Source organism: Bacillus rossius, chromosome 1 (genome assembly GCF_032445375.1).
Source record: "Bacillus rossius redtenbacheri isolate Brsri chromosome 1, Brsri_v3, whole genome shotgun sequence".
NCBI lineage: Eukaryota > Metazoa > Arthropoda > Insecta > Phasmatodea > Bacillidae > Bacillus > Bacillus rossius.
The window spans coordinates 349,146,674-349,173,804 of NC_086330.1; the positions used below are offsets into that span (position 1 = coordinate 349,146,674).

The following is a 27,131-nucleotide window of genomic DNA, read 5'->3' on the forward strand; positions in this document are numbered from 1 at the left end:
ACCCTGCGATAGAATATAAAAATGCTTAGGATCAATACGTTAAGACAGGCTTAAACCTGAAAAAAAAAAATAGTGATTGAACACCTGATAACACGTCGGTCGGCAATGCAAAGTACATTTTGAAACTTGATCCCACCTTGTTCTGACTTATGAAATTATTCTTTCCGCCAGAAAATTTCCAGAACTACAAGTTCCATTCCTGCACAGCTACAAGAAACAGTCAATACTAAATCTATCTACTGCACAATAGTCTACAGAGACAGAATGAAACTGACCACTCAATACCATTAAACTTATGGCTTAATAGCTTTGTATTGTTGTTACTTCTTAATGTTCCTTTGGTCCCGCACAAGGTATTTCATGTTCTTGTCACAAGAAACTTTATTCAACAAAGATCTAGTCCCGTGCTGATTTAAATCAAACTGGGCTTTGGGTTGATGTCTAATTTAAGGTACAATTAATTCAAACAGTCCTTACTGTGTCATTATGTACTCATGAATTTATCAGTCCAAGCCTGTTTAGTAAAGATATTCATGCCATACTCAATCTGTTGTTATACACATAAGTATACTGACTTAATATTCACTATTGAAACATTTCTGAAAAGAAATTAAAATAATACCCTTATTGAATGTGATAAACAAAAGGTTGAAAATAATGACTTCTGTTAAAGTGCAGTGTTAGCTCACACCCATACATCAAATGGGAACTTACATCCTTGGCAGTTATGACTTTTGGTTTGGTTATAAAATTAATATATATTAACTCCTCCAATAAGAATTTTTTCGAAACGTTTCTAACAAATCATTTTGTGACTAAAGATTTAATATAATTTTTTTTAGAAATGTCCAAATACGTAGGCAGTATAAGTGCACACACATTTCACACTAATATAAAAAAAAATAATAAGCATAACTACAAGTCACACATTTCTATTATGCAGCTTAAATACTGTGATTTTCAAAACATAAAGATGAATTAAACTTGATTAGTAAAAGTAATATTGAAAAACATAAATCTTTTAAAAAAAATTATGCGGACTTAAGTATTGGTTGCTATAAGAAATAAAGATGTTTGGTACTCTTATAAAAAGCCAATGGAAATAAATTATTATATCAAATAAAACATAAGAAACCTTACAATACAGAGTATACATAATAAACATGTTTTTCATGCAATAGTAATGCATTACAAAACAATACTTAATTATCTAGTAAAAACCTTTCAACTACAAAGAATTTCACCATGCGAACTAAAAATAAAGCTACTGACTAGAAAAATAATTTTTGTTGCAATCGGCTTTAAAAACAACCATTGACACAGTACACATTCATGCAGTACATGTTACAAAAAACAATGTTATATTCCCGATAAATTGAAGCATTTTTAAAAATTATTTTATCATCAGCAAAAAATTATTTAGTTTTTTTGTTTACTATTCCATGTAGAAAAAACTTAACACCCCTACCAAAATAATTTTAGTTATAATATCACACCTAATATTTAAAACGTTGCATTTTTTTTCAAAACTTTAATCAGTCATTTTTACGGCAATTATTAATTAATACTCATTACTTATTGCAAATGTTAAAAAATTAAATTCAAGTCCAATGATTAAGTCATTTTTATAATGTGTCACTTAAAGAAAAAAAACACAATCCAAAAAACACAAGTCTATCATGCTATAAAAAATAGCTTTATAATAAACAATTATTTTATAGTCCACTTATACACAATCAATAAGCTTTTTATAACTTACTCTCACAATTCTCACAACTACCTATATAACAAAAACAAGCTAAACCAGAAAAAATGAAATAAACCTACACATGCATGCAAACTAAACAGTTATTCTGCAATTAATCCTAGACTGTAAACTTAAATAATATTAACCTAGTCAATGAAATGGTAATCTCAAATCAATTTTCTTTTGCTAAGATAATAAAACAATGACATGCAGAAACAATAACAGTGTTATAGAAAACCCAATTAGCTGGTAGTAAATAGTTACCAAAAACCTATTTTCTTACAATCACTGACCTATAAATCTACATGGACGGCAAAGATTTCTAGTATCTTCAGTGATCCTCACAGTTTAAAAAAAAATGCCTTTTATAAAGTGGAAACATCACTAAAAAAAGTATATAATATGACAAACAAAAATATTAATTTTTTTCTTAACCTCTAACGAACTGTGTACAGTTAATTCAAAGACAAAACTAACGTATTTTGAAACACAGATGGAGAATATTTATACTAAACTGATTAACTTAACATTGATGTTTTCCTGTAAATAACTTTGAACATGTAGAAATTTGAGGAAATTGCACATACTATAATATATATTTGAAGGTGCCACTGAGCAGACCACTATGAAATAAACCCACAGATTTAATAAAATAATTTAACTGAAAAATTAAGGGGTCACTATCTATCAAAGTAAAGAAAAATGTCCCTGAAGAATTAAATGCTAATCAACACAACTGTGATGTAATGTTCACATTATATCATTAGAATGTTAGACATATGAGCGCACCTCAGTGATAAAACTAAGAGAGCTAGTATCTCTACTTACAAAAACCAGTATGTACTTAATTCTGAGACACACCCTTTTTGACACTTTTTGAGCCAAAAAAGTCTCTCTTTCAATTGTTAGCATTTTAATTTGCAGAATTGATCTGATTTTAGGACACAAATATTTATTGAGTATCAGATGAGAATGGGTAAATTAAATTCTTCAATTTCATTAAATTATTTGAAAAAATGGGCATTCAAGAATGTGTGCCATTAAATTAAATACTCCTAGCAGACACTTTTTGTACACTATCCAGAACTATTCCTGACAATAAGTTTTCTATCTTGCCTCAAGATAAATTTCTGGCCTTGAAATTTTTTCAGAATTTTATTTAATTTTGGGCTAAAATCTTCAATATTAAAACGTAAAATATAAAATAATACATTGTTTAAGGTTTATCATTCCGTTGTGAAATTACAAAGTTTTACTTCGATACAAAGATTAATACTAAATTGAATGTGACTTCCATCAGTTTACATTCAGGTTTGAAAATCTACGAATGAAGCTTAAGCCAGATAAAAAATTAATTTTTAGTGAATTAACCCATAATGGGACCCCGTGAGTAGTGACTCATAGACAACTTATGTAATAACATATATTATTTTTATTTACCTAATCATAAATAAAAAAAACTCAAACACGGGATACAATTTCATGAAACGCCAATGGGTAAGCGAAGATGTTATTTCAACACGATAAAATACATTCCAGAAGTGCTGATATTGTTAGAAATACCGAAGTTTTGTCAGTGTATGTTTTAACATTATCGAAAGAACTGTACAGTAAACTATCGCAAATCCGTGGGTGTCAGGGTTTTATGACCTTCGGATTTTTGAAAAATTTTAATTATAAAAAAAAAAATGAAATTATAAAAGATAAAGATTGGTAAAGTCAATGAACATGTACTACTACTACCACCACCGAACATCATAATAAACAAGACACTTGGAAATTAACAGAAAGGTACATCAGCAATACCAGTATAGTCCATTCTTGGTAAAGGAAGCACCTGAGAAATTTTTTTTCTTCTGAAAATTTACAGCCTTGCCGGGTTAAATTCTTTACACACCCGTTGTTCAAGTTGGTAGTAAATTGTGCAAAAAGTAATTTAAAGTCATCTTAAGAGGCCACTCCAGTGTTTCAGGGGTACTACGCAACCCGCGTTAACCTCATAAGATTCAATGCTATTTTCATTTTGCTTATAACTTATTAACTAATATAGATTTCGAAATGATGCTTGCTTGATATGTAAGACAACGATGCTCTTATCAAAGCCCCTTTCTTCAAAAACGTGCATAAATTATGGTTCAAACCTAGACAATACACTTATGCATATTAGTAAAGATTAGAATAAAACCATAATTTATGCACGTTTTTGAAGAAAGGGGCTTTGATAAGAGCATCGTTGTCTTACATATCAAGCAAGCATTATGTCGAAATCTATATTAGTTAATTAGTTATAAGCAAAATGAAATAGCATTGAATCTTATGAGGTTAACGTGGGTTGCGTAGTGCCCCTGAAACACTGGCGTGGCCTCTTAAGCGAAATTAATGGCACCCAAAGTCGCACTTTATTGTGAGCGAGCTATACATAGCAGGTGGCTACGTGACGTGCGCTGAAGCGGGAAGTCTATCGGAAGGGGAAGTGAATGGAGGAGGGGCGGGAGAGAGAAGCGATAGGCAGCCGGCAAGAGACTGCAAGGTCACTCCCTCACAGACACACGCGCAGTCCAGTTAAACTAAAGAAAAATGGGAGAAATAAAAAAAAAACTCATGAGGTAATTGCACTTACCACAAAACATTATTCCTTTATGATAAAGCCCTTAAATAAAAAACCCGCACACACACACACACACACACACAAGTTTTGGATTTAAAAAATAAAAATTGTCAAATTTCTTGTTTCATAAACACAACTGCACACAAAACGTTATTTTAATTACTGCTTTTTGTACACACATGAACAGTCCCAGAAGTTGAAGCAGATGACAGACTCTGATTCTGTGTTTCTTGCATCACAATGCAAGCTCGAATGTCGGACTGTTTATGGCCTGTCTTCTTTTGTGAAGAAAAGTGGAATGCAGAATATGACACTTCATTACTTCCGATATTGAAGAACAGTTTTTCTAGCTATCATAAAATTTTATAACAGTGTTCCATGCAGCTGCAGCCTCATTCCAAGTGACGCCTGTATGCATCACTACCATCATCACTTTCATCCCCACTAGTTCAAGGTTCGTTGGAGGGGTTTTTCATCGCATCTATTATCTCTTCTGTTGTAATTGACATTGCAACAGGAATGTCTTTGTCCACCTGTAGCCACTCATTTAGATCTGTCACGGACAGTGTGTTCACAGGATTTTTCTTGTCAGCACATTCAACCATTTGTACAATTTCCGTGTATGTATTGTCTGTGTGTCCTGACACGTCTCCACCTCCGAACCCTAGGAAGTCTTCCTTATTGTCCTCGTCGTCAGTCACGTCTTCGATTGTTGTTGTAGGCCATAGTTTGCGCCAAGCTATGTGTAGAGTTTTGTTTTTCACAGAACTCCACGCACAAGACACATTACGTATAGTATCATTTAAAATGTATTTATTTTGAAATTCAATTATTTTGCCATCATAGTTTGTCAACTGCCTCATGATATCACGTCTGTATAGCATTTTCAGATTTTGAATGACACCCTGATCCATGGGCTGAATCAAGCTAGTCACATTTGGGGGCAAGAACATTGCCGATATGTTGCCTTTCTCGAGTTCTTGTGCAAGTGGATGAGCACGGCAGTTGTCCAACGATAACACGACCTTGCTATCTTCTGGCAGTCCTTTCTCTCTCAATTTTTCCTTTACACTCGGCACGAAAACATTATTAAACCAAGCAAGAAACATTTCAGCAGTCATCCAAGCATTACTTTGAGCTCTGTAATCAACAGGCAAGTGAGTGACGTTTTTCAAACACCTTGGTTTTGCATACTTTCAGATGACTGTGAGTTTTACTCTGTGTGTACCTGCCGCATTTGCGCAAATGAGTACTCTCACACGTTCTTTGTTTTGCTTAAATCCAGGCGCAGAAGTTTCGTTACCGCCAGCTAATGTTGTTTTTGGCAGACATTTCCACAGCAGACCACTTTCATCCGCATTGTACACTTGCTCGGAGGTTAGGCAGTTTTCACTTACTAGCTTCACAAAACTGGTTCGAAATTTTTTCGCAGCATCTACATCAGCAGACTTCTGCTCGCCAGACACATCCAACTTCCTAATTCTGTGCCGATCCTTGAACCTAGTTAGCCAGCCCTCTGAAAATGTACATGGTTCGGTGAGCTTCATTTTTACGAAGAACTCTTTCCCTTTTTCTATTAACATAGGTCCTGATAAGGCAGCACCTTCCAATCGTTTTAAAGAAAACCACTTGTACAAGGCACCGTCCAAGTTCTGCAGTTTAGCCGTGTGCAGACTTGCCAACTTTCGAAACCCTCAATTAGTAAAATACATAAAAAATAATATAACACGCGTAAACTGCTCGCGGCAATTGAAAAATTAATAAACTTTCATGATCACATTTTTTCTAGTAATCAAAATTATGTAATCGTTTTAACATACATTAACATTGCAGACCAACAATCATTCTCATTATTTACCATTATGGAAACATTTTTGTTTAGTATCACATCAAAGAAAAAACTCTGTTCCTTGTGGTACCCTACAAACCTTTGTTACAATATACACTGATATCAGTTAACTTCCAGTAGAATCTCCCTGGAGTACTGGTAATGAAAGCAACCTTGACACTATCATTTTCAAACTTGCATCACAAAATGTTACAACTAGTGGTGGATATAATTTGGAGTCAGAGTCGTTGCTGCCGTCGGTCGCGACTGTAAATGCCACAGTTTGTAAATTACAAACAATTTTATAGTTGCATCTGTTGCCATTTCTTTCACGATAGCCGTCGACTTTGTTCTTGCGCAACCAAATTTTTTTGCTACTTCAGAATTTGAAAACATTTTTCTGAATAACGGGCCCGCGTGATCCAAATCATTTGAAGGAATATTATGTTCAACCAAAAAGTTTGTAAACATACATTTGCACGTATTACAGCATTGTCTGTGCTATTATTTTTAGCGAACTAATCACTAACCTTTGAATTGACTGCGACACTTTTAACATTTGCGAGATGTTATGAACAGTTCACGTGGAGATTGATGTCATATTTTCCGCCGTGCCCAATGTTGATGTCGCATCTACACACTGAAAAAAAAATGCGAACTGTGTTCCCTTGCTTGATTTAAGAATACACGGAAAATCCTGCGTGTATGTATCACGAATGCGTATCACGTTTCGGGGGCATTTTCTTCCTCACTTGATTCCACTTCCGTTAATTCTGCACATAACACTTTTTATTAAAAACATGCAATAAATTCGTTTCCTAACCTGTAATAAACAAAATCAAAATTGGCTCAACTTTAACTGAAGAATCACAACATACGCTTATGCATGACACCATCTTGCCAAACTAAAAATGCTATTTAAACTGGTTCGTGATTGGTTGTAAGCGCATCAATGTAACTGAGGCGGCCAATAAGGAAAGATATACAATCGAACAACAAATTACGTGATTTGCTGGCCTTCGACCAATAATATAACTCAATTACCGCACTCGTTTCCACAGCAACAACACATGGCAACAGCATTCACAAACCATACAATAAAACATTTAAGGCAAACGGAAAATACATGTTTTAATAAACGTCTCGTACTTAAAATTCGTAAAAAATGCAGACATCCTCGTACAATCGTAAAACGGACATGATTTTCGTACATTTTACGAAAAAATCGTAAAGGTTGGCAAGTCTGCGTGTGGAGCGTTTTGCGGTTATCAAAACCTCTTTCCGACTCGCTGTTTAACATAAACTTTTTAAGATTAGCACTACTTTTTTTTAATGTCATAAACCGTAGTCTCGCCGATGACATATTCGTCCCTGATGACAGCCACCTTTATACCACGTTCCCACTTTTTGCAACTTTCAACCTTTTGTTTTGGTGTTAACGTCATGTGCTTTCGTTTCACAGGCGCCATACACAGAAAGTAATGAGCAGAGCACCGCGCCGATTGTTTAGTCACGACCTTGGAAATGCTGGGCTAGTACCATTAGATAGCTGCCACTCTGGCAGCGCAGTGCAGAACAGCACTAATTGGGAAGCAGCAGCTAAGCGCGGCCGCGCGGCACTGTGAATCGCGACACACACGTCAAAACAACGATCATGTCACTTCGGAAATACCTCGGATTTCTGAGAACTTCGGATTCTCGGGCCACGGACTGGCGAAAGTTTACTGTATTTCATATTTTGAATGTCAAGAAAATGTATCTATGTGATTTAGGAGTTAGTTTTGAATTGTTGAAAGAAAAAAAAATTTTGTATATTATGCAGGCAATAAACGAACATACACAAAAACCATGCTTTTATTCTGGTGCTGGTAATCATTCCTAAAGCAAATAAACTTACTAGCAGGTGTAATGGTAATGGTAGTGTGTGAACACACTGTGGCTGGAGATCACATGCACAAGGTGGGACAATAATAGCAAGTATATATTTGTTTAGCATCTATTAGTCTATAGAAATGCAAAAAAAAGTTTGTTTTTGGCCTCGTCTCAGAAGTACTACAAAATTCAAAGCATTTCAGTTGATTGATTGGTTGGAGCAGCTTTAATAAAAGGACCAATTAGGTAAAAAAAATAATACTTGAATTAATGCATGATTCATTCTTGCAGCGGAAGACATAGAAAACTTCATATTACGACTTAAATTTTATTTTACCTACAACAGAAACTAGACATCTCTTAAACCTACAAAACTAGTTGCTTTCAAAACCAAAATGGCTACAAAAAAATGGGCAAGCGTATACAGTGAATGAACATTATCGCTAGGGCCTGGAATTTTTCGCGATCGTGAATTTTGCGAAAATTTGCGCGAATTTCACATGAAAACGCGAAAAGTAAGTAAATTCACGAAAACCACAACATTTCTATATTACACTGCGAATATATCCCCGAAAAGTACCATTACAGTAGAATCCCGCCGATGTGACCCCCCTCTGATGTGTCCATTCCGTTTAAACGACTGTTTTTTGAGAAACCGTGAAAAATTTGAGCAGAGAAAGTCGAAAATTTGAGTTAAATCGGCTGAAAAACAAGTCTGTTACACTTTGTTGGGCGCTATGTGTTCACGTTTATCTTGGCGAGAGCTGTACTGTAAGCAGGCAGGCATACAAAAGACGGCTAAAAATATATACCACCCCTCTAGACTGTCCATGCGGCAGTGTCTAGCCAAGCTCGGCGCGTCCCTTATCGCATGAAAAGCCGTCTCAGCTGTCATGTTATCTTACCCGCCCGCAGGAAAAGCCGCTGTGGTAGCTTCTGTGAGAGCGTAAGAAACTCGTCTGGCCAGGCTGGCGGGTAGCGGCGGCTTGACAGGGACGTGGAAAAGATAATTGCTTGAGCTGTCAAAATAAACATCGCTGACGGCAAGGGCGGGGAGCGCATCCTGTCGGTCTGTCGCTGTGATTATCTACTCCAAAAACATGTCAGAGCATTTCAGTATAGCATTGTTCTTATATCTTTCGTTTATAGCCGAATGTTTTCTACCTGATCCACACAAGTTCCTTCGCCACGTTTTGAACGAAAATAACCACCAGCCGGCTAGTGTAGCCGAACTCGCGTGACGCGAATTCACTTAGCGCGAGTATTTATTGGAACCCATTGTTCGGAGTATGCAAGTCCGAGGTGTAATATGAATTTAAAAAGTTGTCTTTTATACACCATAGACTATTTGAATATGAAATCTATGCGAACAAAGGCGATTTTTTATGTATTTGGATTTTTTTTGGGGGGGGGGGGGGGGAGGGGGTTAAAATTGGCCCAAATTCTCTATTGCGACCATTCCGTTTGTAAGTCAGTTTTTCCGGACACCGTGAGGGGTCGCATCAGCGGGATTCTACTGTATTTGCAGATCACTAATACTCTTGCAAGGTTAAAGTATCCTTTAACCCAAGTCTTGTGTTTCAGCACAATTACCTTATTTTTACATAAGCCGTGTTCGTGTATGGTTTTGATGCTCAAAATTGATCTCGGGTATAGTTCACACTAAGTTTCTTCTCATTTGTGCGCCGGGGTTTGTTCAAGTGGCAACCCCGTGCTCCTCCACTCCATTATGCCAATACTGTGTTTATTGAATGCAAGCAAACTCAAACTTTTGCACTCTACGAAAAATAAAAATAATATGATGCCGAATTATAAACTACTGTGCACACTTGGCCGGATATGAAAACGCGTTAATTGTATTTCGCGAAAAGTGTATAAAATATTATATCAAAGAAAAGAATAACATAATATATTGTATTTATCCAAGTTGCATAATATACGGTAAAATGTAAACAAAACAAACCTGGTTTGTCCATGTTAGCCAACATAGCTTCTACTAACTTCTCACGTAAGCGAATGCTTCCTTAACGAAGATCATACATTTCTCAGACTGTGAGAAGTTTTGTTTTGTGTAAAGCTAAACACATTTGTTAGCCGCTAACGAATTTATCTTACCGTAGTTGTTTATTTTGTGTAACTTCATAAATAGCAAGAGAATAAGCAAATAATGATTTTGCGGGTACGAAATTAGTCTGCGCAGCGAGACTGGGAGTGTGCGGGCATGCGTGACTATCATGCAGCCAGCATCTGTTGTTGACGCCACGAGCCGCGACAGCATTCCCAACGTAGTGGCATTCCACTGCTGATATTTATTCGCGCGCCAAGTTTAGTGGATTGTTTTCGTAACAGCCTGTATGTAGTACAGTAGAACCCTGTTATAATGTTTCTGCATATATAAATAGTGTAATTTCCTGCTTATAATGTTTGCTTTCTAGCATTCAATAAATGGGGAAAAAATGTTTTAAAACCAAATTATTCCAACACTTATGATAAAAAGTTTCCTTTATGTATGTTTATGTTTACAATCACTGCCATACAATACATGAAGTTTGTTAAAATACCTACAATTTTATGCAATATACTGAAGGTACACAATGTTCATAGTTACATGTCAGTTGGCACCCTTAGTCAACTCTTCTCTTCCTTACCATTCCAGTGGGTATTCAGATGCAAGTACATAGTCCTACGATATTTAAGTTGCCAACCATTGAGCGAGGGCATAACTAAAAGTGCTTTCTATTGCTTACAAATATTTTTTTTTTTCATTCATACGTAGAAATCCCAAAATTACATTTTCAGGTGGCAAAGGAGTAGACATTCTCACTCTTATTGTTGTCATCATGAATCGTGAGACAATTTTACAAAAAATGTGGCAGTGTATCTTTAAAGATAAACAAAATTTAACCAGGGAACAAGACGAAGTTGAAAAATTGTTGGCTTGTTTCAGAAAATTCATGTATCAAGTATACTATTTTTGGTTTTAACTTTAAAGTTGTTTACATAGCTTGGTGAGTCCATTGGTACAAAGCTCAAACATTGTTAAGCGCTAAATTGAGATTTCCGGCTTATAATGTTTTTTTCTTGTGGTCCCTTGAAAAACATTACAACAGGGTTCTACTGTATGTTGCAACATATTTCTGTCTAGAGTCTGAAAATGCCGAATAATACATTGAGTGCTCGAGACCGAGCATATCAGTATCAGAAACATGGGTTTTATTGTACTGATGACAATAGCACAGTGATGTGTAAATTTTGCAACTGTAAAGTTTCATGGGAAAGAAAAGATTCCATTGACAAACACCTAAAGTCGGCTAAGCATGTGGCATCGGCAGCCGAAAAAAAAAAAAAATGAAAAAAAAAAATTGTAGTTGCAAACATTTATAGCAACATGTCTGTTTTGTGTAACTGTTTTGGATTTAATTGGCTGTTATTATGCATATTAGTCTATTCCTAGTATACATGGATTGTTTATTAAATATATAAACTATTATATTCAATAACTGCACAATTTAGTCAACATTTAAAATACTGGTAAAATTTCTATTGCATAATGAAAATACTGACTTTAAACCACTGCTTTTCTAATTTGAAAGTACCGCTTTTTGCATACTGAAAACACCTAAATTTTCCAGATCCTAATTATAGCTAAAGCCATCATTCTGATTAGAATCTTAACATAATCTTACCAATAAAAGAATTTTACCTATTGGCAATTAACAAAAACAATGTAGTGAGGTCACTCATGTTCGTGTATGTTCTTGTGACGATATGCCTTCCTCACTAAAAAAGGACAAGACGAGCTTTTTCTTACCAAAGCATAGGAGAGAACTAGCCCATTGGCGAATCTGCAATGTAATTTACGAAAAGAAGTACAGTCAAACCTCTATCTATCTTTTTCAGGGGACCAACAAAAAAATTCAGTAGATGCGGACATTCAATAGATGTGGACTTCACTCTAAGAATTTTTAAAAAACAATATTTCAACCCAAAATTAGTGTCAGAAATATATCAGTTACTTGTCATTAAAGTTAAATCAGTTGAAAAATAAATAAAAATGGAAGTATTTTACTTAATTCAATTTACACTTGCAAATAAAAAAAAAAAACATACGCACAATAAATCTACATGGAAATTAATTAAAGACTTTTTCAATATCCTAAAGTCTGAAATATGTTTACTCATGTCATCAAATGTAGAGCTGTACTGAAGAAGCCGATTTTACCAATATTTAGTTGAATCGGCATTTCTGTCGACTTCCGATACGTTTGTTAATTTTCGGCCGAAATTACTGAAAAACGAGAGATACTGCCATAACCTAAAAATCCACGAGTACCCTTTTCACTTTTCGTAGTAGTACTGCATTCTTTCAGATCGCATTATTTCTTCGCAACATGTGCCAAACGTACATATAAAAATTTAACATCCTTTTTTTTCAATAATGTTCTTTAATTTTAATATGTCATAAATAAATACATTACCGTCACGGTAAATATACATCTCGGTTGTTACGGTAACTGTTATCTTAGGATAACAATTGGGTTTGTACTGTAGTTATGGTACATCATCCATATTTCTTCGTAAGTTGTTGTTCATTTGTCTTTTCATATTTACGTGCTCCATTACTTGGCTGCAGATTTAAGGTGATTTTTACTACTGTATACTATCGTTACTGTTTTTATGACGGTTTCTTTCTAAGAAATGGTTATTTCTGCAAAATCTTTATGGTTAAACGATCATCTATTATAATTTATAGTGACGGGACCACATATTTTGTACGATCAATGCGGACAAAACGGTAATTCGAACATCGGTACAAGCGGACTTTTTTAACCTTAGTTGTATGGCAATTTTGCCGGGACCGTAGAAAGTATACGATAAACACGGACAATCGATACATGCGAGTTCGATAGATAGAGGTTTGACTGTAGAGCCTTCCTTCTAGAAGGAAACCTTACAGAAAAAGAAAAGGAAGACCTCTGCATATGGCTATGCGAGTTCAGACACAGCCGGTGTATGTCAGGATGCCTGTTATTTTGAATAGGAACTGAGCCAACAAATAGACAATAGTTCACAGTACACTCACAAGAGCATTATTAACATTTCAAAAAACCAATAACCAAAAGTGATGCTACGTTATAAACAAAATAAATCGGAAACTGCTGAAGAATCACACGTAACAAATTCTCTACTTCACCGCATGTTAATCAACCTTGGAACTTGATGGATATTGTGCTATGCAGCGTTGCCAAGTTTTGAATAAGCTGTTCCTAGTGCTTTTTCAACACACAATTTACGAAAAATTGTGTGCGGATTATTCAGGTGAATACGGTACTACGCATACACAATTTTGAAAATGTTTCAGTTAAACAAACTTTTTTTTATAAGCAATGGCCACTGAAGAAACCATAACGATGCAGAAACAAAAATATTTCAAAATTTCCCTGACATCACATTTTCCCTGACTTATTTTAAATTCCCAGACTTTTCCCAATTTTTACTGTGTAGCCACCCTATTGTTCTCCTGAAAAGTGTAATTTAGTGGTTTTGCTGTGTATTTTTAAAAAGTCATAACTCACAAGTCTCACGTATTTATACTTGCTTGTAGGGCATACAAATACGTAAGAACTTTCAGAATTATCACTAAGGTGCATTCACATGTGGAAATTACTTATTTTTACGAAAACAATAAACACTGTATCTCATTGTATAAAACTAGATTATTTTTTGTGTTAAATATATTAAACATAAGAACAAATTGTATAGATAGGTACAAGCATATAATTTTCTAACAATATTATAAAATAAAAGGAAAAACAGTTTGCCTTGAAGTGTGAACTACATTCTCCAAAACTAAGACATGGTTGTGAAATACACTGCAACACAACCCATGCACTAATCTACACTTTTGAAGTATCAGCAGGAGCTACTCCGGGGGCGGAGGGGGAGGTGGGTTGTCGGGCGGGGGACCCTGTGGTAAAGGAGGCAGCTGCGAATCTCGTGGGAGAGGTGGCGGCTGCAAATCTCGTGGGAGGGGCGGATATGGCTGCGACTCATGTGGGAGGGGAGGATATGGCTGCGACTCATGTGGGAGGGGAGGATATGGCTGCGACTCATGTGGGAGGGGAGGATATGGCTGTGACTCATGTGGTAGGGGTGGGAGTGGCTGCGATTCATGTGAGAGAGATGGATATGGCTGTGACTCATGTGGGAGGGAAAGAAGTGGTTGCGACTCATGTGGGAGGGGAAGAAGAGGCTGCGACTCCCGTGGAAGGAGGGGATAAAGCTGCATCTCTTGTGGGAGAGCAGGAGGCTGCGATTCTTGCGGCATGGGAGGCTGCTGCTGGTGGTACATGTAATGCTGTTGGGCGTAGTAACCGTATGCGGGATCCACCTGTTGTGATGTGTACATATAGGGCTGCCTGGACATCATGGCAGCAGGGTGGGAATAACCCTGGTTATAGAAAGGGGCGTAGTTGTAAGGTCGGGGAGGACCTTGGTACATGGGAGGAGGGAAGCGCGGGGGTCGGCCCCTGCCTCGACCACGTACCTTGTTCCCGGCGTACTGGGACGAACCTCTGCCCCGCTGACCCTCTGCGCTGTTCTGCTTACTGTGGCTGCCGCTCGCACTTCGCTTCGAGTGCTCACTGCTCGACAGTCGGGCCGACTTGGTGGGAGCGGCAGATGACTCGTCACCGGGGCTGCTGCGGTCCCTCTTCCGCGACGATTCCGCGTTGCTGCTGTTGATCCCGGTGATCTTGATTTTCAAGCCACCCGAAGAAGTCGAGTGGGACATGTTGGATGTTGTCTGGGGTAAGTCTTTCAAGCGTTCCTTCTGTATCTTGAGCTTTATTCCTGAAGAACCACTCGAATTCTGCTCCAAAGTTGGTGTCATGTTTACCAGTTTGTCCTTTGGAATTGTTATCTTAATGGGTTCCGCTGCAGGCATCACATCGACTGATCTGTCTGTTTTGTTCCTATCTTTGTCTTTGTGCTTGTGCTTGTGCTTTCTGTCTTTATCATCCTTGTCCCTGGATTTATCTTTTTCTTTATGTTTGTGCTTCTCTTTCTTTTTCTTCTTATCACTTCTATGGTGGTGATCTGATGACTTCTTCGAAGGGGAAGCAGATCCAACTTGGGTAGCTCCGAGTGCCGACTCATCTACTAAAGGTAGGGTCGGTAGCGGTTCTGTTATCGAGGTGACATCTATAACACTTTCCAGAGAAGCATTGAGATCAACAGACTGTTTGCTAGAAACATCCGGTACTTCGAAATCCAGCGGGGAAGGTGAAAACGTCACAGGTCCGACATCACCATGTTGGTTCTCCGGTGCTTCTACTTGGCTTGGGAATGGTCTTATCAAGTCGGGTGGTTTCAACTCTTTTGCCACGGAAGTGGCCAGGGTGGTTTTAGAGTTTGTCCCGTGCACAGATTCATCCTTTTTCCTATCTCTAATAGGCTGGATTATATCTGGCACTCTACCTGGCAACTTGATCTTAGTCTCGTGGATTATGTTTTCATAGCCAGCTATATCATCTAATTTTGTAACAACAGGAATAAGTTCGGGCTCGCTACTTGAACTACTCGAGCGATGTCTTGTTGTTCGAAGACTCGCTGAGGGATTGTTTGCAGCACTTGGTTTTCCTGGAGTTGTCGGCAAAGGTGGAGGTGGTGAGCCGAAGGGAGAAGTCAAGCCACCACCAGAAGACACAGGAGGGATGGTAGGGGTTTCCAACAAAGGAGGTCTCCGCACTGAAGATGGAGGTGTGCGCTGCTTCGACTTCGCAGACCTCTGGGGGTACGGAGATTCACGGACGGAATGAGGTGGTTTTTCTGGGGTAGAATGACCCTTGTGACCGACGGGAGTCGATGATCTCGGGGCCTGAGAAACGTTCGTCTGGGATGCAGCAGAGTCATTGTCCATTTTTGTGTGTTCAGTAGACAAAAGTTTTGGTGTAAATGGAATAGGTTGCTCAGGTCTTTTCATCCTATGTTCCTCTGGCACTGGTCCATTACGAACGGAAACAGAATGATGGTGATGCAATTGCGATGAACTTGGTTTCTGTGGTTGTACGGACACATTAGGGGACTTTGATCTATGACTGGAAGATGAGCTTTGACCGAGTGATTGTCCTACAACTGGTGACCCTGACCGTGACTTTTGTTTGTTTATAGGAATACTATTTGATATTGCACGAGGTTTCACATCTAAATTTTCCTCAATTCTGACTTCTCTTTTTGTTGTTGGAACATGGTGACTTGAATGCACATTTGTCGGTAACCTCTTTGAGCTGTCATGCCGATCAATTACACTACTAAGTTCAGACTTTCTGTCCGTCAAATTGTTCAATTCTGGTTGAAGCTTTCTATCAACCACACTATTTAACTCATGAGGTAGTTTCCTATCTAAGTTACTTGGTTCACTAAGCATTTTTCTATCTAAGCTACTAGGCTCACTCGGAGGTTTTCTATCCTGAGTCATCAAGTCAAGCAAGGACTTTCTGTCACTCGTGATGTTTATATCCGGAGCTGGTTTTCTGTCCATCAAAATACCCAACTCTGGCTGGTGTTTCCGCTCCACCGAGTCGGAGTTCACTTGACTCGAAGGGTGGTATTGTTCACTTCTATGCCTGATATGATCTTGGCGATGATTGTACGTATTGCCATGTAAACTGTCTTTGTAGTTATTTTCCCCGAGTGCTTGACTCATCCTACCATGTTCGTTGGAAACTTTGCTGTGCCGCAGCAACTCGCCGCCACCACCACGCTTGTCACCGGGCAGCGAGCCGTGTCTCTCGTCCCTAGCTTCACCATCGACCGGCCACTCGTTCCTACCCGCACTGGAGCTACCGGCAGAGGGAACAACACTCCCCAAGTGGTTCTGCTGCGAGCCGGAGGGCTCCGACGAGTCCAGGGCAGGGTCGTGCCTACCTCGCGACGTGAACAGCATCTCTCGAGGGAGACTCTCTCGCTTGGACGCCTCACGGATCTGGGCCTGCTCTCGGCGGGCGGCGTCACGGGACATGCTGACCGCGCTGCCTGGAGGGCGGTGGTGCGAGGCGGGAGCCCCCACCTTCGGGGGCACAGCCTTGTGGTGAAGGTTCTGCAGCGCTGCCCCTCCGTGATGGCCACCGTCCCTGAAGTTCAACATTCACTCACTTACAATACATAATGTCTGAGAGACCGTTAGTAGTCATGAAAACAAAAAAACAACAAAACACTATAAAGCTGTTTAAACTGATTTTCAATTTTTATAACTAAAAAAAAAGTGTAAGGACAACAAACTTTCCTCGCAAATAAGTAAACTAGTAAATCCAAACTAGTATTTTCAGTAAATGAACACATCAATACATGAGTTTTGTGTGTTTTATACATGTATATTATGTATGTTTTGTGTGCGTGCCCCCCCCCCTCCCCCCCCCCCTCTCTCTCTTTCTATGGGCTGAGATTTGAAAACGTGAGTTTACTCGCCGAGTCGAGCGAGTATCTAAAGTTCAACTCAATTTGAAAGTTGAGTTCTTTATTCTCGATAAGACAAGACTCCACAAACCTTTTTTAAAATTTGTTACATATTTCACACGTGCAATTAGCATAAAAAAACATACCATTTTTTTGGTAAAAAAAAATCCCATTTTAATTGCACATTTTATTGCACAATTTTCTTTAAGTATGGTTAATTTTACATAATAATACTGCCTGAAAGACGTAAAATGTTTCTTCCGATATTTACGTTCCAAAACACTGGAAAAGACGCCATTTTGGAATGGCCTGCTCCATGTCAATAGATTTGTAACACAGCAGACAAACATTACAAGAAAACACTTTAATGCCTCCAATTTATGTTTTTTTATACTACAGCAACAATTGTTAGTATAGCTGTTTATGAAAAAATTGTTACACCATATATTTTACTATCTAGTAAAATGGCAGACCTAACCTATATCAATGGGCAGGTGTAATTATTTATGTAAACAAAAAGGTTATATATTTCACATAGTTTAATGCCATATTCAAAAGAAAATTTTGAAATGATTTTTGAAAAAGCTTTTGTATTGCTGTTTTTGAAGTCGGGACATTCGTTTCCAAACAGAAAATGGCAGAAGTAAAGGAAAATAATACAGAGCTTATATTCTGTTTGTTTAATGTGCATGATTTCCGGATGTCCATTTAATGACATTAAAAAAAAATACTTGAGAAGAAAGCAGTTTTCTTTACAGAAAAATAAGAAAATTCCGAAAAATGTGTATTTGATTACAAATGTTGCTAGGTTATATGATGTAAATGACAATTATTTTTAAAGCAAATGATTTCTTTCAATATATAAAAAAAAACTTACAGTAAGGAAGGCTATCAAGTCTGAGATAATCAGTAGTTCACTGTTTTAATGATTGGTTAAAAATAGTGAGAAATTGTGAGACAATTGCCAATTGGTTAAGTTCATATAGCTATATTAATAATACTGTGACACCTGAATTTATAATGTAGCTATTTTAACCTCACCTATTACTATTTTATGTAATTTTTATATAACTATCCATTCAAACAATTGTTCTGCATTTTTAATGTACAGTGGAAACTCATTAATACGAGTACGGGATACTACGAGACCTTCGAAGATACGAGAGTTTTGTAATGCACCGTCAGTTTGACCACGCAAATCATACTTAATTTGTCGAGTGTTTCCTTTTGGCCCTTCCGTAAGTACAAGTGATTTAAATGGCATTTTGAAAAAAGTTTACACAGTTAACACAAAGACTGCTAAAAGAGTGATGACCGACGAGGAAGGAAGTCTCGTGACTGGTGACAAGCAATGTGCATTGTATTTTGTTCCGCTACTTTCCCCAGTATAGTATTGCAAAGGGGGAAGAGGAGAGGCCATGGGTGGGATTGTGGTGACTAACAACATTCATTCTCTCTCTCACTCTCACTCTCTCTCTCTCTCTCTCTCTCTCTCTCTCTCTCTCTCTCTCGGCACCGGCTACTTCCCCTCCTTTTCTTTTCCTCATCCCGTTATTCCCCAGCATTGTCCTCTCTCTTCGCTGTCTCTTTCTCTCTCTACCCTAGGTTGAAGGTTGACATCGAACAAAGGTGCTTGAAAAGGCACATCCGGCAGGGGATGAAGGAATTTTTCAGCAGCACGCAAAGGCTCACAAAAAAAAGGGGGGGAAAAGAGGAAAATGCGTCAGAGTTGCCATGCTTATGGTGAGACTGGCCACAAATATAACCTAACCAGAAAGTATAAAATCTTTACGTTCACCGCTGCGCATAAAGCACCGTAGAGTGCGCCTGTGTGTTGTTATGTCAACCAAGGTTCTCCCCTAGAAGCTAGCTGCTGCGCTGACTTTCGACTATAGGGGGAAATCTAAAAATAAACCAGTCTACACAGGAAGGGCAGCCTTCTTCTCGCACTTCTTTTATTTTCCTTTCTCCGTTTCACTTACCTCCACTCCATTATGATGTGACCATGGCCCCAGCTGTTATCTTACCTGTATTCCGTTGCTCCCTCATGTGTCACACCAATTCATTCCCAATTAAAACCAAAACCATTTTAGATACAAAAAAAAATCATAGAGACTGTTTCAATTTTTAATTCAATTTGCTACAACTTTTATTCAATGCGTTTTTCACTAAAGTTTTTGAGTTACGGTGTGAAATTAAGACATTTTTAAAAGGTTCAGGAATCTTAACTTTGACTTCAATTTTTCGTGTTCGGATATTATGAATATACGTAGTTACGATAATTTTTCCCGCCATTGTCAGCTCTCGTAACGAGGCTCCACTGTAGCCAACCCAGCCAACCATAATTAACATTAGTCATGTAGCTAACCTAACCTAACCTAACTACTCTTTAAAAAGGTGAACTACTGGTAAACTACCTACTTCATGTATCACAATGCTCTCATAGAAAACATGTTGGGAAGTTTCAAAAAAGAATATTGAATTTTTTCTAGGAACGACACTCTCCTATGAAATTACCATTTCATTTAGGGAAATTGTAGAGTTAAAAACATTTAAAATGAGAAAAACCTTGTTAAACTATTACAGTGAAACCTCTATTTAACAAATCTCAAGGGACCAAAATTTGTTGTGTTTGTTGTATAGGGGTTTGTTAAATGGAGGTTTCGCACAATATATTTCTAGTCATCATAAAGCTTCACATAAATGGCTAGAACTGTCTTTCTGACTGTTTAATACGATATGAGGAATTAAACATGAAAAAGCACATATAATACACTTGTTTATTGGCCAACCATTTGATGCTTGGAAAATATCAATTCCCATCCCCAGTGCTTCCTGGCATGCCTTTTCTTGAAAAATCGGCCCCGAGACGTTGATGTTAGATGCCCTAGCCGCCATTAACCAGTCAAAAAGTATCTTGTCTAAATCATCATTTTTACATACTTTCACACGTTTTCGATCTGTTCCCGGTTGGATAATATGGTCGAAACTGTAGACGCCGGGATGTCGAAACGTTTAGCTATATCACTTTTTTTGTCACCTTCATCAACTGCATTTAAAATTTCTAATTTTATTTTAACGTCAATCTGTTGCCGCTTTTTAGGATTAGAATTCATTTTACAGTAATAACGTGTTGATTTCCGTAACTACGTGTGGAATAAATAAACAACAGTTGAAAACTGAAAAAACGGAAATTGTACTACACCATAGTTAAAAATATTTGCGTGTGCGCATCTTTAACCATAGAAACGCAAAATATACTAGTTGTTCGTCTTGCCACAGCGATGGTACGAGAGGTTTCCGCCACTAGCGCTAAATGTACCCGCCATTTTGAACAAAGTGTGGCATGTATACACGACGTGCGTTATCCATGATGCTTTGTTTATTTATGTCTTCCGCGATGGTGCATATTATTTTAAGGTTATACGCACGTATTTTTAAGCAGTGAATGCAAAAAAAATTAGTGGATGTCTTGTAGGAGATATTTATTTTTGCGTGTTTTCCAAAAGCGGCAGTTCGTTGTAAAGGGAATTTCACTATTTCAGAACAAATAAAATTCGGTATTTAGAGGTTAAAACAGCATTGATCTTATGGCGGTTCGGCGGGACCAAAATTTTATTTCGTTGTATGGGGTTTTTCGTTAAATAGAATATTCGTTAATGGAGGTTTTACTGTATTTATATTTTCTCGCATTTAATTGACTTTACCACACATTTCTCCTTGAACTTCAAAGATCTTCGCATCTACAAAGTTTTCCAGAATCTAGTGGGAATAAAATACTTAATTCTAAAAGAAACTATAAATAGGTATGATTGATAGTTATATTTTACTTATTCATGTGACCCCAATGACTCATTCGTAGAAAACACATGTAAATTTTAATATAATGCTATTGATAAATTAACATAATATAAAACACCAGGAACACAAAAATTAATGCCTAAAATTACTGTAATTAATAGAGCTCAGCTTTATTTGTAACTCAACTACTAAAAAAATTTGCAGACTTTCCCATCTCTTATTTTTGTATTTTTTATGCTATAGCAAAAATGCAATCAGTAGGCTCAAATTATTTATAATGGTAGAAAATTCAAATAATACATTATTTTTAATAAGAGCAGTTGTATTATGACACATTTTGTCAAAGACACTCATAATTATTGAATTTCATTTTTTCTCTTTGTGGATTAATTTTAAAAGCTTTAAGCCAGAGATAAAATAGTCACAAAGTAAAAACATCGAGAACTACAAGGTTAAGGATATATAAAAAAAATTAAATAACATTGCTGAAGATGCAGAAGATTTTTGGTAATATGTTAGGTTTTCAGGACGGTGATGAAATTTAGATGGTAGACTTAACAACAATTATTGTCGTAGACCATACAAGTTAGGCGTTAACTGTAGCTGGGGTAAGAAATTTGGTGATAATTAAAAATTACTAAAACCTAACATATTCTAGTATCTGTAGTCTTGATACTAAAGGGAACAAAAAATGAAATATGAATGCAGTTAACACACCGGCTGCTGGGCACAGGAGCAGACACCTGGCCTTCAGACGAGAACTTCTCTCGGTCCTTCTTCTCGCGGTAGTCGCGAGCATCAGCTCGCTGATGGGGGTGCTGCTGATGGGGAGGCGGGATCTGCTGTGGCGGGTAGTCCGTGTGTCGCAGCACGCCAGACGACTGCGCTTGCTGCGATTTCTTGTACGCATCTTCCGGGGCAGCGGAGTAGCCTGCAAGCGGAATGCTCCACTGCACAAACTGCCTGTCTCTACTCTCCCTGTACATCTTTGTACATAGTGGTGGTTGGGAAGAGGGAAAAATAGAGGGGGGGGGGGGGGGGGGGGGGGTTGTTGTGAGAGGATAAAAAAAAACATCTGGAAATGCTAAAAAAAAATGTTTTCGGCTTTACATAACATGCAAAAAAATAAGGTTTATCAGGTTATGCTGAAACGACCTTTGTCCCTAATGTCCAATCAGGGGGAAATCTATGTTTTATACTTAAATAAACCTTGGTGGGTGTGTGTGTCTATATATATATATATACACACACACACACGTTCACATAAGACACATGGGTATTAAAAAAAAACCTTTGAAACACACATATTTTATGAGGCCAGACTCCATCTTGCCATACTGAAAGATTCAAGTGATATCTGATCGATGAACATACCAACGTAAAACTTTCACTTTCAATAAGACAAGGAGCTACTTCTCTTGCTTTGCTACCACCGGACGGTGTGCGATTATCCCAGTTACACACAACTGCCTTCAGGCAGGTCCCACACGACAGCAGCTCTGGGCACTGGCTGCGTGCCGAGCTGGTCGACGCCTAGCAACGCTACGGCCAGGTTCCGCTCCCCGCACGCCCCCGGTGGGCGCTCACTTACTTGGGGAACTAGGGGGAGGCGGCAGCGACTGCGCGCCTCTGAGCAGAGTCTGCAAACTCTTCATGGTGGCACGGGACCCGGAAGCAGAGTGGTATTCAAGCTCGTCAGGGCCTTCTCCTCTTCCAGACACGGATGTTGGGAATGGACCTGGAAGCGGTAGGTATTCTGTGAAGTGTACTTCACATGATATGAATCAAATAAAACCCTGCATTATCAATGTGCTTACTTTTTAGTAGTCTGCAAGAATTTGAAAATTTTGATTTCAAATATAATAATTTGATATTGAAATGGCTTTTAAGATTAATTAACTTTTTGAATTATTGTTACTGATACATACATGTTTTCTACAACATAGAACATACAGCTTTTTATTGGTAAGTAAAAATTTGTGCTTGTGTTTAAAGTATTTCTTCCTATTTTCTTGAACTCATGTGAAGTGTGAAATCATATTTTCACTATATGCTTAAAAATTATTACAAAAAAAAATTGATAATAGTGAAATACAAAATAATTGACAAAAAAAACAGCATTCATAGATGCCTACTAATTTTTTTAAAACTCTGGTGCACATTCAGACCTGCAGTAGCAAACAGAGAGAAGTAGCGCCAATTTCCAATGCCTTATTTCAAGTGAAATATTTACATATTTACCAATTATCGTTTCTATTTTGTTTTATGTACATTCAAGAAGATGGTATGAATATCCTTGGAACCATAAAAATTGATCTACGCTGCAACACTTGTACCATACACTGACCTTCCATTTCACTGAACAGCAGACTCACCAACCAAACCAAACACACCCACATCATGGCAGTTATAACTATGCCACATTAAACCTTATCTACCAGTTGCCTCACGGAACTCACAAGACTCACCAATACTCTCTGGCAAAGAAAGAGCATATTGCTAACAAAACATTGTAGCATCAACCAGCATGAGAAGCCAGAAAACTACAACAAAGATTTTGACTGCTGCTACAACACCTTCTAGCAATTACTTGGAATCAAGCCACTTGGGTACAGGACCTTCAGAACGTCAATAAAAGCAATTTATACTTTTAGGCAAAAATGTAAGATCAATTTCAGTCACTTTCAACCTCCCACTAGCCATATCTTTGGATTCCATGATTTAAATGCCTACTTTAAACACAGATCACCAGTTTTACCAGTTACAACTAACAAGCCACCAATCTGTAGTATACCATTGCATCTACACCATCCGAGAATACTGGTACAATCAGTGAAATGCCGCAACTTCATGAAGTGGTTTCTTTTTGTGCATATCTCAATCATATGTCATTCATATGGGATCAATTGGTCACAGTGATCTAGTTTTGTATTTGTATTCTATCATTAGGTATATTCTTGTAATTAATTTTGATATTTTATTTTATTTAGGAAAGCCTGTCAACTATGTTTATACCAATTACCACTTTGCTGGCTAGTTTATTATGTTTGAGTGTGTGAATTGCAGTAATTTATTGCATTTAAATATAATTTACATAGCTATAATATAATTTACATAGCTATAGTTTTTTCGTTTGTGGTTCACAGTGTATTGGTGATGTTTCAAGAACGTAGGACAGTGGTTTCAGAGAAAGAAAGAAAGCAGAGACCTGACGCTTTGGTGCCGAAATGATAGACAATACTCTATTACATGCTGTGTAAGAGAAAGACAGAGACAGGTACCAAAATTGGGGCAAGGCCCGTTGAACTCAGAATCAATGAATAGTAGTTATAAGAAAAATGTTATAAGCAATACGAAGGTGTTTTTAATGGGAAAGTCCCCTGCTATGTAATGCTTGAAGGACTTTTGTATGTTTTTGCCCTGTGCTTTGTTTAGTTTAGTCGTTTTCCACGCGCAGGGCCAAGAGGTCAAGCAGTTTCTGCTACGGTCTTATCGTGAGGGTAAAAAGTTTCAATTCATTCCATTTATTTGAGAAGGAGCTTCACACCCAACTACCTGCAACTTACGTTCACAGATTTTCAAGTGTTTATGTATGTGCAAGGAGCAGTCATTATCTTAGTCCGGCACAATTGTGACTTGTTACAATGTCCGCAACCAACGTTTGAGTTTTTTCCTTCAAAAGTTTTTATGTACCGGTATGTAGTGACTTTCCAGATGACCACATCTCAACATACGGAGAGAGTATAGCGGGCAAGCAACTGAAATGTACTTCCATTTGCTGGTAAAAAACAAAAGTGTGTTACAATGGTCGTTGGCGTGGTGAATGATATCGAGCTTACCAGACTTGTCGGGAGGCTGATGGGGATGGTGGTGCGAGCTACTGGAGCCCTCCTGCCCATCCGGGCCATAAGCCTTGCGAGGATCAGCCTGCGGAGGACCACACATGGTAGAAATCACACCCACCGCAGGGCACTAAGGACTGGCTACACATTCTCTCGGCACACAATATCAAAACATTTTCCATAACAGAAACTACTAACGTACAATGTTTGAACCAACCAATAGCATCAGGTAACAATGATGACAAAAATATATGCAAATCTGCTCGAATTATTCCTCATATTAACTCAATTTAACAGCTACTTTATATTTAAGATAACAATATATTGTGGGGTGAGTATGCTGTTTCGGAAAAAAAAACCATAAATTAATGGGTTTTTTTTTTGGCGATGTTTGTTAATTTTTCTGAATTTTAAGTTGTACCATATTGGGAATCTAGAGCATTCTGTGCATTTACCCATATTTTGCTAAATTTTTAGTTACCTAGTTGTAGTATTCACACCACAATATTTAGGTAACTTTAATTATTCAATAATACCAATGAGAAATTTCATGAGTGTCCCACTAATGTTTGCAAACAGTTGTGCTACATCACAAGAACAGTAACCAAGGTCTGTGCAAAACACCAAAATTTTAACACACTGTGATAGGTCTTTTTAAAGTTCTCATTACAGTACATATTTTAATAGCATTCTCCTAAATTTAGAAGATAATATGCCCAAGGGTACAATAACAATATCATTGTTAGTATGCATATTACGTGACAAATGTTACCACTAGGAGTACATTGTCAATGTTAAAAACTTGTAACTAAACACACTCAAATAATCACATTTAAACACTTTAATCCGCTATTAGAACACAGCCCTAGTGTCTTCAACTAAACACAAGCATGCCAATACAACATGGTTCTCCACAGACAAATTAATAATTACTGTTCCAACATATGAGTGAATAACCATTTGCTGTAAATAACACAGAAGACAAAAGTAATAATAAACTTGCAGAAACTGACTTAACAAGAATGTACAAATTTTTCAATGCTAATTCTTCCTGAAAGTAACTAACAAAGTTCTTTAAAAGTTTAAACCCAAACTCACAATACTTAGTGCAGTAAACAACCCTGAAATGTTAATTACAATTACAACAAAAACTTAATTTAAAAAACTGGTTACTTATTTAAATCAAAATCTTTGCAACAGTAAATAAAATAAGAGGCAACTTACAAAAAGGTTGCTGTTGATGTTCTGGGTAGGAAATGGAGCATTCTCCTTTTTAATGCTCTTTATCTTTCTTTTCAGCTTGGTGGGACATTTGTCAAATATTATGAGGAACTCTGAGGTCAAACGCTCCAACTGCTCCAACGTCACAGACTTATCGACGTACCAGAACCACTTCTTCCCTTCGATAGACAGTGGAATCTAGACAAGCCAAATACATGTTTTTATTAGAGACAGCAGCAGCTAGCAAGCTTAAATTATTTAAATAAGCACTTTTAAGCGTAAAATTTTCTTGCTGTCACACTTAAGTGTAACCAGGAGCCAGAAAGCCTACTTGGCTACGAAATTGGCACAGGAAACAGCGCTGGAGTACAATTCAGCAACTAAAACATAAATATTAATGAAATGCTACAAGATATAAACATTGCCTGGTTAATGGGGACTCGGCCCTGGAAACTTACATTTTCCCACCTTTTTGCTACAATTATAATTTTTAATTATTCATCTCCATTTTTGCATGTTAACCCTTTCCCAGGTAGTGGGAAGTATACTTCCCACAGAGTTAGTTTTTTTTTAAGGGCCGCGGTAAATTATTTTACCACCTCAGACTTAGTCTGCCATCTGTCGGTTACTTCAGTAAACTATAAATAAACAGTTGGTAACTCTTGAAAACAAATGACAGGCACTGGGAACGAAGGAGAAGGCGCCAAAAGCTGCACTAAATACAATTTTACTACTTTATTGACATTGTGTGATCGT

At 37.5% G+C, this 27,131-nt stretch overlaps 1 protein-coding gene across 3 annotated transcripts in view; it reads right to left on the reverse strand.

Moving 5' to 3' along the window:
- The window catches only part of LOC134528206 (cyclin-T), a 75,778-nt gene that overhangs the window by 8,555 nt on the left and 40,092 nt on the right, over positions 1-27,131 (reverse strand). For 2 of the 3 annotated variants that reach the window (XM_063361608.1, XM_063361607.1), the window contains exons 6-10: positions 26,379-26,573; positions 25,152-25,239; positions 22,904-23,050; positions 22,030-22,243; positions 14,603-17,189 (exon numbers count right to left, since the gene is read on the reverse strand). In XM_063361608.1, coding sequence (XP_063217678.1) covers positions 14,603-17,189; positions 22,030-22,243; positions 22,904-23,050; positions 25,152-25,239; positions 26,379-26,573 — 3,231 coding nt within the window. The remainder of the gene's footprint in view (positions 1-14,602; positions 17,190-22,029; positions 22,244-22,903; positions 23,051-25,151; positions 25,240-26,378; positions 26,574-27,131) is intronic. The other variant, XM_063361609.1, reaches the window with a different exon arrangement.